Below are 18,037 nucleotides of genomic sequence, written 5' to 3'. Positions count from 1 at the left end.
TGAACGTTGATAGTTGATAAATGACAAACATATTTTTATGTCCGTCATACTCTCAAAGTTCACTTTTCCTACACACACACACACAAGACATATATATATATATATATATATATATATATATATATATATATATATATATATATATATATATATATATATATATATAAAATGTATATGTAATATATATTAATATATATGTACATATATATATATATATATATATATATATATATATATATATATATATATATATATATATATATATATATATATATATATATATATATATATATATATTTAACACCCTCCAGATTGTTTGTGTAGATATTTAATGATAAATATTTTCTCATTTTATCTGTGCTACATACAGCTTTATCCCTTTATTTTCAAACTGTCATACATGACTGTTTCATGACAAGCACATGATCCACGCACTCTTTGATGTAAAAACCCACTCTCTTCTTTCCCTGTCAATCCTTTTGCAATCTGTTATACTTTCCTAATCAAAATTAATCACAATTTACCATGCATCTTCCCCTGTATGCAGAATAATGTTGTGCCCTTACCATTTAAAACACCGTGGAACAATTATTGTCTTTCATACTCTGTAACCTTTCCCTTGTCCAGGCATAACTCGCAGCTATTCAATCACAACTTTACCACAATACCACAGAATCTGGTCTTTAATCCCATCAACTCCTTGCGTCCTCAGAAGCCACCTCCACAAGTATTTCCAACTTAATCTAATCAGTTCCTCCTTTTCATGAGTGTGTCATTCAGCTCTCTTCTGTCATCTGTACTTAACAAATCAAACTCACTTGTTTTAATTACCCATACAGCCACATTTTCATCATTTGAATTTCGAACTTCTTACCTCTTAACTTTTGTCTCAACCAATTAATGTGAACTACGTCTTCAACCACTTTACGCACTATAACATTCATCAACTTGCTGTTCTATTCTGTACTAACGCATAACATAAAAACCCTTTTTCCTGGGCACTTAGTCTTCCTCACATGTGTGATTGAATATTCTTCATTGTAAAACTTGCATATCTAGCAATCAAGCCCCTTTCCAAATACATTTTCTCTCCGTTATCATACTCTAGGAACTCCATACCGTCCTGTCATACTCTTCAAATCAAGATTGTGAATATTGTATGTACTCCACGTGTGTGTGTGTGTGTGTGTGTGTGTGTGTGTGTGTGTGTGTGTGTGTGTGTGTGTGTGTAGTTTTCTCTCTAATTCCTTAGCAATACAATGTATAAAATGGGTTTCATAAAAGAAATATTTAGATACATATGATGCATTAATCTTTTCATCATCTGTTATGTATAATGCAAATTATGATTCAGTAAAAGGAGAATGCTTACATGAATCTCTCTCTCTCTCTCTCTCTCTCTCTCTCTCTCTCTCTCTCTCTCTCGGATTTAGTTTCCCACAAGTTATTCCTGCTGTAAAGAATACGAACTGTGAAATACTAAATAAGGCCAATATCATATTTTTGTCAAGACGCTTCTGCACGGTTTTTTTTTTTTTTTTTTAGTTCTTCACAGTTTATTTGGCTATAAATTGTTTTACCATCCAGTTGGATATGAATAATTTCGTTGTCTGTTTTGTTTGTAATTTATTTTTTTTTATTCTAATAGATATGATTTCCATGTGCTTAAATACAATTAAGTGAACATTAAAGGGTAAGTTTTGGTAATATAAAGCTTTACTATTATATGTTGCAAGTGAAAAGATATTTTTGGATGCGATCAGTAATCTTGTTACCTATAGGTTACGTGACAGTCGACATAAGATTATTAGGTTTCCAAATATTTGTTGTCAACACTGTCCAGAAATGTTTTCTTTTACTTCTATGAATTCCTAGAAAGAGATGACTCACTATAAAAGAATACTTCTTGCTTTGCTTAGTTATAAGGTTTTAGCACTCGGGGCTTGTAGTATGTGCCCTACCGCTAATGAATGTTTCATGTCAGAATCTGTTTAACCAGACGTCCTCATTTCCAAACAGAACAGCATCCCATCTCTAAAGAACCGAACAAGCGGACGTCTCATAAAGGGCAGTAAAATTCAAATCCGGTAGACCCGGACCCGGCTCATGAATGAAACATTGAAAGGCAGAGAGCGATCCCGAGAAAGAGGTTGTTTTGGCGACAATTCGGCGATTGATGTTTACACACTGAATGTTATCTCATTCTAAAACTGGTCGCTCTTCTTTTTGGACGTTGTCACTCTAGTGACTGAAGAGATTAATACGACTGCGATGAATAATATATCATATTCGTATTGCTATAAAACATGGGAAGGCAGAGCAATGGCCATAAATACGAATGGGGTAGTGAAATACAAACGTTAACGAAATTTTTAAATGTTAAATTGCGCAAGAAGATTCTTTGCTATTGCTTACATGAATTGTAAAACGCAGTCTCACATGCGCAAGATTCTCATAAGTAGGAACTTTTCGACCTTTTCAAGATAATAAGCATTGCGATGATAACTTGTAAACGCTACAAGAACTTTGAGGCAGCTCGAAGTCAAAGGTCTCTTTTCCAATACAAGATGTACTTTAGTTATTTTAATGACCCCGGTTTACCACTGGGGCATTAATCATTGACCTCTCTGTCTGCTGCCTTTTTGCTTACCCATCCCAAAGATCAAGTTTTTTAAAGCAACATAATTTGAGTATCTTTAAAGACGGAGACGTCAGATTTGACTTGTATCACTAATTATTGATGGATATTCATGTTTTTTTCTGGTGAAACCAGTGGTCAAGGTCATACTTGGAGGCCAAAGGTGCGTAGGAACTTTGGCCCTAAAGCCAGTGTGTAGAGCGAGGTGAAGGTGAAGGTCGTATATGTAGGTCACATGTCAAATAGGAATTTGGCGTCAGTGGGTGCATCGATAATATTTTGAAAGAATCTCTCTCTCTCTCTCTCTCTCTCTCTCTCTCTCTCTCTCTCTCTCTCTCTCTCTCTCTCTCTCTCTCTCACCGTTGGTTAGTTGTAGCTGAACATCATAAATTGGTAAGATCATACCATTTCAGTTCAAATGTTCCACTTCTCTTCATTCCTTGTTTTTCGTTGTCTCCGTTTTCTTTCCTGATTTCCATAATTTTTTTTTTTTTTTTACGTATTTCCTGTTCTTCGAATTTCCTTCGGGCGTTTCTTCTTGCTTAACACTTCCATTTCCTTCCAGTAGCAAATAGCGTCAAAAAATGAGAAACGGATAATAATAACGTGCAAATGAACGCGTCGGGAATGGAGATCGTTTTATGCTGTAGGCGGAAGGAAGGAGCCATTTATAAAACAGGATTTTCATAATGGCTCCACCTTCTTCCTGTGTCAAATGCTTTACGTCACCGGTGAGTGAATCACCCTCAGCGCTTAAATCCCCATTCACATTATTATGAGCAATATTCTGTAGAGTAAGGGGTAAGGCAAGGCCCTGTTTTGACACTCGCGGAGGACGTGACTCTGCAACTATTTAACACCGGCATCTCTTTGCTCTGTTTCAGGTACCTGTTGACTTGAGGCCCGTGAGGAGACCAGCGTCGTCTTGGCAAGTTGTGATCGAGGAGACGCGTTCGCTGGCAGGCTTCGCAGGGATATAAATCGTGTGCGGGATCGCTTACTTACAAAAGAAACAATAAGTCGGAAGTACAAAGACAAGTGACACGAGTTAACCAGATGATTAGAATTATGTTATGAGCTTGTTATATGTGCAGTTGGTCTGGTTTCCTGAAGTTTCTGTTCTCTGTTTTCATGGAGAAGACACACACAAACGAAAATCAGTAATTATTTGGTACCCTCGGCATCGACTTTCCCCATTCTAGAGGGACAGTCGGCCATAATTACAATAATCGCAGCAGTAGCAGATGCCTAGGGTAAGGTCGACCCTTAAAAGGTCCCCGAGACGACCCTAATGACCTAAATGCCTCCGAAAGGCATTATTTTTGGCCGTTGTCTTTACCTGAGTTCCTTCTGTTGGTTTTCCTTCATACAAAACTTATGAAGGGAAGTTCTTCCTGGACGTGGCTTTAATTTTCAGCAGCGGTGTGTAGTGACTTTTTTGAAACAGTGACAAGAATAAACGAATAGTACGCTGCGTTCGAAACAACCATAGGAAATTACTGAACTGAACTGGGAAGTTCAAGGCAAGGAAAGACGGCGTAATAGCCTTTTTATCGGTGCACTCGTAAACGCTCAGTTATCGGAGGAGAAGATAAGATTCCGTGCCCTCAGGTGTTTGGCCCTCCCCCTCCCCAAAAGTAATTGCCAGTGTCCACGGAACCTTGGAGGCAGAAAGACTTCCCGGTTCGGTGTTGGGTGAAGTTTCACATTTGCTTAGCTGGGCTACAAAACGACCGCCTTGAGGCACAGCGCAAGATGTGGGACTCGAAGAATAGGATAATTCGGCTGGTGCTGGATGTTATACTGTACTTATCAAGTAAGTTGAGTTATTCCTTTAGCTACATTTTATTACATACTAATGAAGTCAATATTTTTCTTTAATTTCATAAACAGTGTACAGGAACATTTTTTTCTAATTGCCTAGCATGACGACGTTTGCTTTTGTGTGTGTGTATTTGTAATGTTTTACGGTCCTTTGATTTTCTATAGGGCTTTTTACAGTGCATATACGTGCAAAACAATTTTATTACCTACATTGGCAAGACTAAAAGTATGTTGTTACGAGAGTATAACGGTGGTTTTATAGACGAAAGGTAATAAAATTCTTGACCGATACAGGTATGGTCATCTTTACCTGTAAATGAGCCGACCAGATAACGTCTCGGTAACGATTTCTGTATATGCTTTATCCTCTTAGAGACCAGAGGGCGGGAGGGAGGGCCGAATAAGTAGGCTCAGCCATTTGACAAAGGAACGTGGGTGAGAGACAGTATGGGCTATAGAGGAATTAAGAGAAACACGGAGGTCTCAGAGGTAAGGAAGAGAAAAGAAATGGACAAAGAACACCGAACACAAACGAACATTAAATTAATTTTCCTTACTTATTTTCGTTTGAGTGCTTACTGAATCTATTTTTGTTATCGTTTCTATCGAGAGATGACGACAATCCACCAAAGGTAGTTGGCCAGAAAAATTAAAATTTAATGTAGGTTAAGAATTAAGGAAACGTTGTGTGCAAGAAGGCTCATAAATGTAGCAATACGCCAGCTTACAAAATATGGCTCGTTGACTCTCGTGATCTTTTGACCATAGGAGAAACCTTTTTCACGCTTAGAGAGAGAGAGAGAGAGAGAGAGAGAGAGAGAGAGAGAATCATGGAACGTACATTTTAGATTAGTCTCTCAAAAGTTACAATATATGCACTAACGAATCTTTACAGTCACTACAGTCAGTCACCACTACAGTCAGTAACTACATCCACGTACATTAAACAAGAACCACTATAAGTCGGCCCTGTAAGAACGTTAGTACGTCAGTACACCTCACGTGGTGCATTGTAGGCTTTTCTGAGTTGTGTTTACAGCGTCCCTTCGGACTATAAGCTGCACCTTTTTAGCCCTTTAGTTATCCTCACTTTTCGCTTCCTGTCTTCCGCCTTGTTATCCAATCCCCCTAACTATTAATTTACTAGTGGAACTTCGTGGTTTTCTCCCAGCTTCACCTTTGTACTTGTACTTTATCTCATATATTTTTGGAACTTATCTCATATATTTTCTGGAACTTTATCTTGCTGTCCATCCAGTCTAACTCCCTCATTTCACTTTTCTGAAGGCTGAATGGCTGAGGGCCCCAGTGCTTGTCATTTATAACATAGTCTAAGCCTAAATTTTATAACTCACTCACCATAAATCAGTACTAGGCAATGTCATTTCAGCAATAAAGTTATTTCAGACAAGTAAAAATCATGTTTTGAAGTTGTTGATATCAAACGAGTTGATTCGTCACTTGAATGGTAATTGTTAGCACTAGCTTGGCTGAGCAGATGGTATATTAGAGAAATGTGCACAAAGATAACTCATATGTAGAAGCAAGCTAGCTGAAAAAAATCACAACAAAGAGTTCATGCAGAAGATAATACGATTCGATAAGTCCACACAAAGAATATCACATTTAGAGAAGCTTCTGCAAAGGATCATTTGAATCTCACAGATAGGATAAAAACATCTAGATTACGGTGTGCAGAAATCTGCACTGAGGACAGAAATGAAGTTCAAGCAGAGGATACTACATTTAGAAAAGTCCACTCGCAGGGTATCACACGTAGGGAAACCTTTAACAAAAGATACCACTTTTAGAGAGACCCACTTAGAGGATGTGGAGAAAAAAAGTTTACACATTTTGAGAAGTCTACTCGGAGGATACCCAATTTAGAATCGCGCGTTCATTTAGTAAGCTCTCAACGTAAGATATCATATTTGGACAGTGCAGGGATAACGCATTGAGAGCTCTGCACTGAACATACATGTAGAATCCAGCGAACAGTGCAGCATATCTAAAAAAGTCTTTATAAAAAAAGTACATGTTTAGACGACGCTGTGCAAAGTACACCCCCATTTACATATATCCATGTAGATGGTACCTTATTAATAATAGAACTCCTCGGAAAGTGCGGGAATGTGGACTTGCCTTGGGAATACAACAAATAAAAGATTATCAGTTACGGCCATGGGCTTACACTTATAGAGAACCCCGCGGTCTTTTTGGTGGCTCCATCCCATTTGTTTTTCTTGTTTAATGTGTGATACTCATCTCCATTTTAACAAGCGGCGATAAAAGCCGTATCTTGGAAACCTTACCAGATGATTCCCAACTTGGCTGCTATAACTCTCAAGTTTTATGTCTTTGTTTCTGGGAATTCTTCTACCCATGTTCTTTGTCTTCACTTGAACTAAATTTATTCATAAAAATGCCAGGCAAAATTTAGTAGGTAAATTCTGAGTAACTCCCCCTCTCTCTCTCTCTCTCTCTCTCTCTCTCTCTCTCTCTCTCTCTCTCTCTCTCTCTCTCTCTGTAATATAAGCAATCTTTAGCCTCTTACAAAGATAAAATAGAGAAATACTGCTAAGAAAAGGGAGATCGAAACTGAATAATATATAAAATTAGCACTGTCGACTGATGACTGGGACACGGAGCGATGAATGAACAAATAAAGGCTACTGTCCTGTCAGTTTCTATGACGCTATAAAAACTAGTACTTTTCCTTCAGCAACCAGACCTGTTCTTATTAGATACCCATGCCTAACGAAGCGAACGACGAGCACGGGAGAAGTCCACGTCATCCATTCTGAAATAGAAATGAACCAGAAATGCGCTGTTTTGCTCCTAACAGTGGAGGTTAAAACCCGGCGAATGACCAGCGAGCAAATAGCAAATCCGCCCTGACGAAGGACGACGGTCCGAATTCCCTTTTAAGTAGGTCGCCCTAGGGTACAGCTGCAGCAGCGGTGCTATAGTAGTCTGAGTAGCTCCAGCAGCAGTAGTTGTAGTAGTGATAATAGCTGCAGTAGTAGTTAGAAGTACTCCTTGGCGATAGCAGCCACGAATCCCTGTCACAGTTGATTTAAGATTCTCGTCTTTCGTGTTTATGGCGGCGCTGCCACCACTGTCTGAGGGGAGATTCAAGACATGATAAAGGAGTGGAAGTGCGGATTGCGTAACGGATACGATTTATTTTAATTAGCTTCGTTATCTACATGGCATATTTTCTTACGAGAGAGAGAGAGAGAGAGAGAGAGAGAGAGAGAGAGAGAGAAAGAATTTCTTTTTATAAGACATCAGTCTCCGCCCACTAGTATTTAGAACAAGGGCAGACATTACTCGTGAATTTCTGACTTTTGATTATTGTAATCAACCAGTTAATTAAGTTAGCACAGGAACTGATAGATTTACAAGAAGAGATTAAAAAATAGGAAGAAAATACTTAGAGGAGGTATCTCTCGAAGTCGTTTTGGAATATTTATTGTAATTAACATTTTGCCAACTAAAAATCCGTCGAAATTAGTAATGAAAGATTTGAAAACATGCCAGCTGTCATGGATGACTATTAGGCTATTATGCTTTCTTTATATAATAGTAATATTTAAATTTAGAAGACACGCTAAGCTTTAAAAAGCCAAAATAAAGCTTTAAAAGAGAGAGAGAGAGAGAGAGAGAGCCAAAATAAAGAGAGAGAGAGAGAGAGAGAGAAATGGTATGGCTTACGGAACGTCGATTGACTTAAAATATACATATTTTTGGCATTTTAAATGCATTTAAAGTGTGTATAAGATAGAAAAACGTTTATAACTATGTTTTTTTCATACATATTATCTTGAGAAATCACTGATGCTAATCGTGGTTACAGGTAGATACATCAGCATCGTTTAATGTTGGGAATAATTATTCATCCCTGAAGCTAACTAATTCCTTTCAATGTAAGAAAGCAATATAATTAATGATACCAAAGGGGCAGCTGAAGAAATATTATGTCCGTTGTGATGAATCATGCATGACTCGTTCAACCAGTGCGAGTCTGTTGTTTCCAATTTCCGTAACTGATTATATGAAATTAATTTTTACCCATCCCACAAACTAATTTTAACTAATCACGAACATCAACAACATTAGTTTTGTGATAGCTACGATCCATAGCGATGAGATTGAATCACTTCTCCGGGAATGCATGTTCGGAACAACACCCTATATAATCCGTCTCGATCAGCTGTTGCCTTTCGAGCAAATGCCTGTTTGTAAACCCCGATAATGTCCGGGATAATTAATCTATGATTTATGAAGATGTGATTCACGTCATGCTTTCATGGCTTGTTGCCCCGGAGCAGCTGACATAGCTAGTTTTTGCTCAGACTTAAAAACAACTTTAGACGTTATCGTTTACATAAAAGCTGCGAGGAGTCAGCGGGATCTGGTATGGCCATGGGTGGAGTGGTTCCTCGTAGTGGAGAGTGGGGTTCCACTGACTGCGTCCTTCGGGATACCTGAGGAGTGACGACAGTTTGGAACAACTTACGCCAGTGCAGTATAAGGTGGGTTAATTTCCCGCCGCATGCTTTTCTCGGAAGAGGGAGCGAAGCTGTGAGTTTAAATTATATGTTGCCTCGAATTCTTAGACAGGAAGTTTACGCGTAAATGGTCCAGGAACAACGATTTATTTTAAATTGCTTCCCCTCTGGATTTTTGCTTTATAGATTTTACGTTCTTTCTGCCATCTGAAACTGCAGTCAGTGTACTACAGGAAAAAATTTATTTTGTTTATCGATAATTTTTTTTGTTGATGTTTTCATTGTAAATAATTACTGAGGCATTAAAACAAAGAAACATGTAATTTAGAAGTTTCTGTATATACTCTTGAGTATGTGCATGTTCGTAATATTCTATTTATAAACCATTACCTGCGCTATTCATTGCTAGGAAACGCTTATCTTCAGTAATTAAAGGCTACGTCACTATAATTATGAGTTATAGATTAATAGCGAAAGCTATTTATAAGCACAATGCCTTTAAAGCTTTCAACCGTGAAATCTGTGTCAACAGTGTTGATCAAAACATTGTCAAAATACCCAGTGACCAGTTGAAAGAATGGAAAGTTTTTGCGTCTTCGTAATTCCAGATATCGTTTACGCAGCGATTGACCGACCGGTTTATCTTGAATTGTCTCTTTATTAGCGGATTATTTTCTTGCCTTCAACAAAACATCCCGCCTCTCGTAGACGACTCAAGGCCAATGATCACGCCCTCCAGGTGTATGATTACCTAAATACCACCTGCGGTGGGCGACGTGTCTTTTCTACCGTTCTGGGGTCGTTCTTGGGTCCAGGGTATATATATATATATATATATATATATATATATATATATATATATATATATATATATATATATATATATATATATATATAAAAGTGTATGAGTGAGAGAGAGAGAGAGTGAGATGTATGTGTGTGTGTGTGTGTGAACGGTTAATGTGGAGGTTTTGAGTACAAACGTTCATCCACGTTTCAGCAGTTAAAACATAACCAAGACAATAGCCAATGTATTGTTTGTCTCTAAACTACCATGGGTTAGGGGAACAGCTCAGTAATGTAAAAGAATTTATACGAGAGACTTATTCCTAGAATAAATCAAGCCGCCGCATATGCCCGTACACCGAATCGTCCATTACAGGTTTATTACGCAAAGTCAAAATACAACTGTTCATTGTTCCAGCTAAGAAATTAACACTGGGAGTCATAATTCCCGGATGCTCTGTTTTTTTTTTTTTATGCGAGTCTAATTTCATGTAAACTTTTATTATTTTTTTTTATTAATCACAATATATCGCGCAATCCATAATCATTCAGATGAAACAACTTTTGCATCATTCGGCAACCCAAAGAAATCATATGATGCAAGAATTTATAGAAAAGTGAATAAAGAGCGAGAATTTCAAGAGTTAACGTTACTATCATGAGCTCAGACCAATGTAATTCAACGGAATCACTAACTTTTCTCAGCAATGAGGGTAGGAATTTATTCCACTGAAATTCAACCTCATGGTGCAGGATTAGTGAGTTGTATATCTTGTTGTTTTGCCGTTTGGTCAGTGGTGCGTTAAACCCCTTGAACCTTAATAGCTAAAACAACATTAGCCGCCGCAACAAACTAAGCATGCGCAAATTACAACGCCTGCTTTGCGTTTATGGTTGTCGTGACCGCATGAACATGAAAATTACTGTGATAATTAGTGTTAGCTAGAACCCTCCGTATACTCTTGATGGCTGCAGTGAAGGAACTAAATAAATTTTAATCAAAGTATTTCGTATACAGCAAAGAGACTTCCAGAGGAAAGTAAAGTCTAATGAACATTTAAACGAAGTGCAAGTCATCTAACTCGGAAAACGTATACCATCTATGGATGGAAGAGGGCTAATTGAAGTTACAAAAAAAAAAAAAAAAAAAAAAAAAAATCAGTTCTACGAACGCAGCTGGTAGAGCAAGTAAAGGAAAAAATTGCTTGCACAATCGGCCTCATGTAACTGTGGTCCCCCAACAAGGAATAGAATGCCTCGGGATAAGTGACGCCCTTGTCTAGTTGACCCGGAGATGGTGAAGATGCGGTATGGACTAAGTTGTTATTATTATTATTATTATTATTATTATTATTATTATTATTATTATTATTAACAGATTGTGAATGTTAACCCTCTTCCACTTTGTACCGCGAAAATGCGAACAACTTGGAAATTGTCCGAAATAGGAACGGATAAATGGCAGACGAAATGAAGAAAGTATCCCCCTTGATGGGGGGCCATAGTTAAATGAAACTGATTATGAAAGAAATTTTTCCCTTGCACTTAATCGATCCGCTGCGTTCCTATAATTGATTTCTATTATTTATTTTTATTTTTACTTTAACGAGCCCTTTTCCATCTTTACATATTATACACGTTTTCCCAGTTAGAGGCTCTTCCATTTGATCTTAAATTTCATTTTTCCACTTGATATGTCTTTACTATTTATGCAATATTTTATTTTTATTTCCAGTTTATTTAGTGACTTCACTGCAGTCATTAAGAGTAAACGGAGGGTCCTAGATAACACTGTCAAAATAATTCGCTTTTCTTTTGCCTCGATGAAATTGTAACTTCCTTATGTATTTATTTAATAGGTATGAACAAACTATAAGTGCAGTGTTTCCATACCTCGAACCATATCCTTGCCCCCAAAGGCCTCTCATCAATCCTTTATGAGACTTTTGAAAAGAAATGACTAAAGACAGAAATCTTTATATTTCCATGAAACTTGTCAGTTTAATGAGAATCCATTGTACTGAAAGAAGTCTCTCTCTCTCTCTCTCTCTCTCTCTCTCTCTCTCTCTCTCTCTCTCTCTCTCTCTCTCTCTCTCTCTCTCTCTCTCAGATGAATGGCTCTACAAGTATCTCCTCAAGGAACCCCACCAACCTAAGATTGTTTCTAGAATTGCCTGTGTTAGGATTTATGATACAACTTACTCGGTACTTATCACGTTTTATGCAGTGAATAGTTAGGTTTATGTTGATTTTCGGAAAGCGTTTGTGAATATTAATAAGAATAAGAAAGAAAAGAAGAAATAAAAATAATTACATTACTCTACCGTTTGTATTGCAAATTGTAAGTGTTCTTTATAACCTGTATGTTTTACCAGGTTTAATTACTTTTCTTATTGTATGTAGTATCAAGTTTCATTCCGATCCACCGGGGACTCTTCTGTACGTTGATAAGATTCAAAATGCAACTTTCGTGTGCAAAGTGCTCATTGCATGCGGCACGTGTTCAACCCGTCTTCATTGCAGCCACCACAGTTGATGTAGAAAATGTCATCGTTGTCTGCGTACGAGGCTTTCAATGAGTCTTGTGAGGGGGATCATTTATCACATGAAGTTTTAAATGGGTCTTTTAAGAGAGCAATTATCTTAGTCTGTTAAGGAGCGCCGTAACATCTGGATGAAGGTTCGATTAACTACGTTAAGAGCTGATACAACCACCTGTTTCGTTAGGAGGCTGTTAAATTTTAACGATATGTCCTTATTGTCATTTATAACTTATCCAATTTATTGCATTTACGTGAATTGCATCGTATGTAGGACGCCAGTGATTTTTTGTGTAGCGAATGAAATGTAAAGCAAAAAGAAATTGGATGGACAATTCTTTACAAATTATGTGACAAATACAAGAGAAATTTATTCCATTGCATGGAGAAAACCGATGTTTTTGTAAAATGAGTGACGACTTTTATATATGGCTTGAAAAATTATTTACCCTTTTACAATGCAGAATTTCTGTATAAAATGTGTAACAGTTACAATGTACTGCACAAAATGTAACTGAATTTTATGGGGAAAGAATTTCTATGCTTGATGATAACAAAGAATACATTATAGAGTAAAGGAACAAAGTGCAGATAGCAACCCAGACATGTTATCAGTTAAATTAGAAAAAATAAATAAATCGAGGTTGGCCATGATAAGCCAAAGCATGTACCCGACTTTCGCGCGTAAGGACGAGACGCGGTGATTTAATTGAATGTCTTATGTGAATCGATTAATCACTAGACTTTGTAAACATAGACGAACGTAAAAGAGTTTTCAAAAAGCTGTTATTGTGTAGTGTAATGTCTTATAGGTAGTGGCATTTATCAGCTGCATTGATCCTCAGCTTTCGTAGGCTTTCATATTTGATTTCATCATTCTTTAGAACCTTTTAACCTCATGCTGATTATAGATGCGGTATTATTCGGTGCGGTAACAATTTGTTTGTCACGATTATTATATTTCCGTAAATCTCTTTGGTAACGATCGTAATATGTGGTGTCTGTAGCTAGTCATGCCCTTTATAGTGAGGTTCTCGTAATCAGCTTCCTATCATAGTTTATGCAGAGAGAGAGAGAGAGAGAGAGAGAGAGAGAGAGATCTTAGTATCCTTCTGGAGTGCAAGAAAAAGAAGAGAAATTAATTAAATAAATAAATTAATGGAACTGCGACTAGGAATGCGGCAGACAAAGTTCTCTCTTATCCTTACAGAGCTCCACTGTTCCTCAATCAAACTTATTGTATGTTGACATTTCCAAGAGCCCTTGAAAAGTGAACTTATAACTTCTCACTTAAAATTTTAGATTAAAAAAATAGCCCGTGCTTAAGTAGATTATAATGAGTAAAGATGATTTTGAAAAGAATGACAGTAATAAAAAAGTACCAACAGCTATTTGAATATTTATCGGTTAGATAAGCTATCTGATTGAAGTAGTAGATAATGAATAAGAATCACCAGTTGCTTCAAAGCAGCCCGCACATACTATTTGTGTGTATTTGGAAACTTCTTACACAGCAAATTGAAATAGAGGATGAATTATTATTCAAATGAAATTCTTTCTCTGGTAGAAATATCTTATTCTGGTTTCCTTGAGATGGATTTTATAAAAGATAAATGAAGAAGAACGGCCGAAAAATATTCAGCATTAAAAAAAATGCCATCATCGTTCAAGGTCAACCGAGTGACAATCGCACAATGACAGAGCTGTCCAACGACCGACCCTGGTGTCGTTGCTTAATATCATTTTTTACAAAGCCGCTCCATACAAAGAAAAGTCAAGAGCTCTTCTCTTTAATGAAACCAAGTGATAACCAGCGAGGATTGTGTCTATTTTTGACAAAATATAAACACAACTTTGGCTCTCGGAGGCTCAAAATAGGCTGTGGGTATGTGGGTACGAAGTGGCAGGAGGACAACGAAAGGTGAGCAGGATAGGTGGGCATGAGGGCATTGTTTATTCAGTGCCCAGAGGGGAAAGGCCCTGTTAACCTAGTCCGGGATATCCGGTGACGAGGAGATTGTTATAAGGCTTCAATAAGTGGGGGGGCTTCGCTCCCGTGTACCCTGTTGCACTCTGCTCAGCGCGAGGGAATTGCGCATAAACATTTAATAATGAAGTACAGTGCGTGTCGATTAAAAACCTTTTTTTATTTGTTTGTTATCTAACAGCCTCCCTTTGTACATATCTTTATCGACTTGAGCTTCCCAAATGTTTATTCATTACTGGTTCGTTTGTTGTTGGACATTTTTGGTCACGGATTTACCGCGGTGCTTAGCGGTTACGAATGAGTCGGCTTCTTTGCAGTGACTAAGAACTTAATTTGATACAACTCCTTTTTCTAAAACTAAGAATGTAATTAGATACCGTTAATTCTTTGTGTAATGGATGACGGCAGAGGTCCTACACGTATTTTCTCAGAACATGAAAATAGTCATTTCCACATTCAGTGGTCACTTAAAAAGAATAAAAGAAAAACTTGACCCTATAGAAAAGAAAAAAAAATTCCTACATTCCACTACGTATTTTTTTATGGAATGTTCCGCGTCTCTTTGTGGTAGTCAGTTTGTTTATTTGTATGTTCTTGTAATTTTTAGTATTCTTTCTTTTATGTTTTAAAATACAGGCTAGTTGGAAGGATATTTGTGAGTTTTGCAGGAAGCAATGTCTAGGATTCCAGATCCTACTGTGACGCATTAGTTTGTGTGTGTTTATGTGCGTCCCTGTATTTTCGACGGGGGGTTAGTGCCGTCAGTGTACCTCATGCGGTGGAACGTAGGCATTACTTAAGGGTCTTTGCAGCGTCCCTTCGACCCCTAGCTGAAACTGCTTTCATTCCTTTTACTGTCCCTCCGTTCATATTCTCTTTCTTCTGTCTTACTGTCCATCATCTCCAAACAATTGATTCATAGTGCAACTGCGAGGCTTTCCTCCTGTTACACCTTTCAAACATTTCACTGGCAATTTCCGTTTCAGCGCTGAATGGCCTTAGTTGCCCCAGTGCTTGGCATGTATGCTTAAAATCTATAAATCAATCAATCAATCAATCATCCCTTTACAGTGCCCTCATTTGGGAATTGCGTTCACCGTGCCAGTTTTCTTTCTTTTGTCTCATGCATCTAAATGACATTGATCTCTCTCTCTCTCTCTCTCTCTCTCTCTCTCTCTCTCTCTCTCTCTCTCTCTCTCTCTCTCAAGTATTTTTGACTTGATGTTAAATATAGAATGAGTAGAGAAACAGTTTCTTTAAGAAAAGTATGAGTTATAAGAAGAAGACATGGGAGCATACTCGGGAGTGTACTTATAGTCTGAATAGGAAGTGAATGCTAGGAAGTGGAAAAGTATGATGAACCAGATTTTATTAGTGAACATTAGAAGGTGTTTTTAACCCAGGGTGTTGTGATTCTTTGATTTTTTCGCGCCAGTATGACCGCATTTATCCGATTTCTCGCGCAGCAGAAAGTGTTTTTCGTTTTAAATTAAATGTAGTATTAATTTTTCGTAATTTTTAACAGGGTTTTCCATTGTTTGAGTTATTTGTAATTTTTATATGTTACTGATTTGTTTTACTTTGGCTAAATGTACCTTTTGTTGCAGTAGGTTGTCAATTTCCAGAGCAAAATTATTGTTTTTTACACGTAAAATTGTGCTAGATATTTTCCCTTGAAAGATGAAAAATGACACTTGAGGGAGGTATGTTAAACGACAGTTATTTTCTTGGATATTATCTTTTATGCATCATTTTCAGAGTTTATGCTTCGTATATATGTGTATATATATATATATATATATATATATATATATTATATATATATATATATATATATTATATTATATTATATATTATATTATATTATATTATATTATATTATATTATATTATATTATATTATATTATATCATATACATATATTTTGAGGTACATAAGAGAAAGTAAACCCTCCTTGGATATGATCATATATTTGATTGAAGAACGTTTCACTTTGGTCGCCTCTAAGGTCAAGGAAATAACAGAATTGTACAAGATGACTTGGTGCATCTCATTCCAATAACAGACTGCAGTAGCCAGATTTTTTTTAGAAGCTTGCTTGTTTTAGGGTATTTAAAATGCCGTTATCATAAATTTCTCAAAGTCGGCAAATTTTAGGCATTTTTTCCGAAGTATGGCCATCTCAGTCATATTTTCTACAATTTCCTCCCGAAATTAGTAAAATCGGCAAATTTTTAAATCGTACATTTCATAGCCTAGTTTTGTGTAAAGGGAAGCTATTTTAAGCAAACCGTAAAACGGTAATAAAAGTTGTAGGAGTACTAACGAACGATTACAATAGTCAAAAGTATATATAACTTAATTTCAGTTTTTGAATAGGGTCCACGCAGTCTTCCATATCTTGTAACTCTTATCTTGCATTTTCATGTCTAAGCTATCTTTATCATGCATCTGAAGACCAAGATATGTTTTTATCGTGGCCATGCTACTGGTCAAGATTTTTGTCACGTAAGAAAGGATATTAATGATTTCTCGGGTACTGGGTTAATGAACTACCTGTAGATAAGAAACTTTAAATTGTATTTGCCACCAAAATTTCGATTACAATTATTTTTAGGGTATCCCTTGGTCGGAGACTCCGCACAAAGAAAACGTACTTCGGCATAAAGACAGAAAATGAAGCCTTTTTTTGGATGACTGCTCTACTCGTTGAGCCTTGTGTATCACAGCTTACAAAGCGATGGAGGTTTTTAATTTCCTCATATTTTTTGTGCCTTTAAGTATTTAAATAATATACTACTTTAGGTAAAACTGAAGACTGCTACCGTGGCCTGTTTCCCGCCAGTCGGTTGACCGTAATATTTACCACCTTTTGGTTATGTTTTTGTTTGTGTTTATGCCTTTTGTGTGGGTTTATGATATTTGCAGTCTTTTGTTTGTTTTTACGTTCATCCACAAGGGGCTGGTACTAAACATGGCGCCAGTTTTGCACGAAAACTGACAGTTACCGTCTTCAGTTTTACCATATGTTATGAAAGAAGATTGAGTAAAGCACTATGGTCGTTTTGACGTGTCGTAATGTACAATTGTAGAAATGGAAAAGAATGTACCTTAGATGGAACCAGTGTATTTCAGGTACGGAGAGGTTCAGATGATATTTAATTTTGGTATTTTTTTATGATCAGTGTTTGTTTACGTGTAGGTGTAAAACATTACTAGTATTAAATTATATAACTTTTAGATATTCCATGTTTGTGTAATTTTCTATTCTGAACGATACATTGCAAGATATAATAAGCGATAACTACGTGATATAATTTCTTTTACAGTTTTCATCACAGCATTATCTTCGCTGTTCGGTCCAGTCCCGCCACCGTACTTCTACATCTCGTGCGATGATCCGTCAATCAGGAGACCATATAGCAAGGAAACCGTTCCTACTGCGATGCTCATCAGTTTTACTCTGGTTCTTCCTTTCATCGTTGTGAGTATTTTGCGTGTTAATTATGACTTGAATTTTTATCACTATTTTAAGCCATTTGCGTTGCTCATAACTGGCATATGTAATTGGCCTTACTTCTCTATGTTAACGGGCAGTAGTGTACTAATCCCAGTGGATTTATTATCAGTTGATAATTATTCATATGTGCACATTCACATGGAACAAATCAAAAGAAAGAAATCCAAGGGAAAGAAAAATATGATAAAACATTGACAAGAGGTATGACTTAACCTCTAAAAGTTTTTCA

The 18,037-nt window shown here is 36.8% G+C and overlaps 1 protein-coding gene across 5 annotated transcripts in view; it reads left to right on the top strand.

Annotated features, from left to right (window-relative positions):
• LOC136854153 (phospholipid phosphatase 2-like) overlaps nucleotides 1-18,037 on the top strand; it is an 87,117-nt gene that overhangs the window by 58,946 nt on the left and 10,134 nt on the right. For 3 of the 5 annotated variants that reach the window (XM_067130398.1, XM_067130397.1, XM_067130399.1), the window contains exons 2-3: nucleotides 3,523-4,454; nucleotides 17,618-17,772. In XM_067130398.1, coding sequence (XP_066986499.1) covers nucleotides 4,394-4,454; nucleotides 17,618-17,772 — 216 coding nt within the window. In that variant the 5' untranslated portion in view covers nucleotides 3,523-4,393. The remainder of the gene's footprint in view (nucleotides 1-3,522; nucleotides 4,455-17,617; nucleotides 17,773-18,037) is intronic. The other 2 variants (XM_067130400.1, XM_067130396.1) reach the window with 1 other exon arrangement.

This window comes from Macrobrachium rosenbergii, chromosome 28, assembly GCF_040412425.1.
Source record: "Macrobrachium rosenbergii isolate ZJJX-2024 chromosome 28, ASM4041242v1, whole genome shotgun sequence".
NCBI classification, from domain to species: Eukaryota; Metazoa; Arthropoda; class Malacostraca; order Decapoda; family Palaemonidae; genus Macrobrachium; species Macrobrachium rosenbergii.
This window is presented reverse-complemented; position numbering and strand designations above follow the sequence as displayed.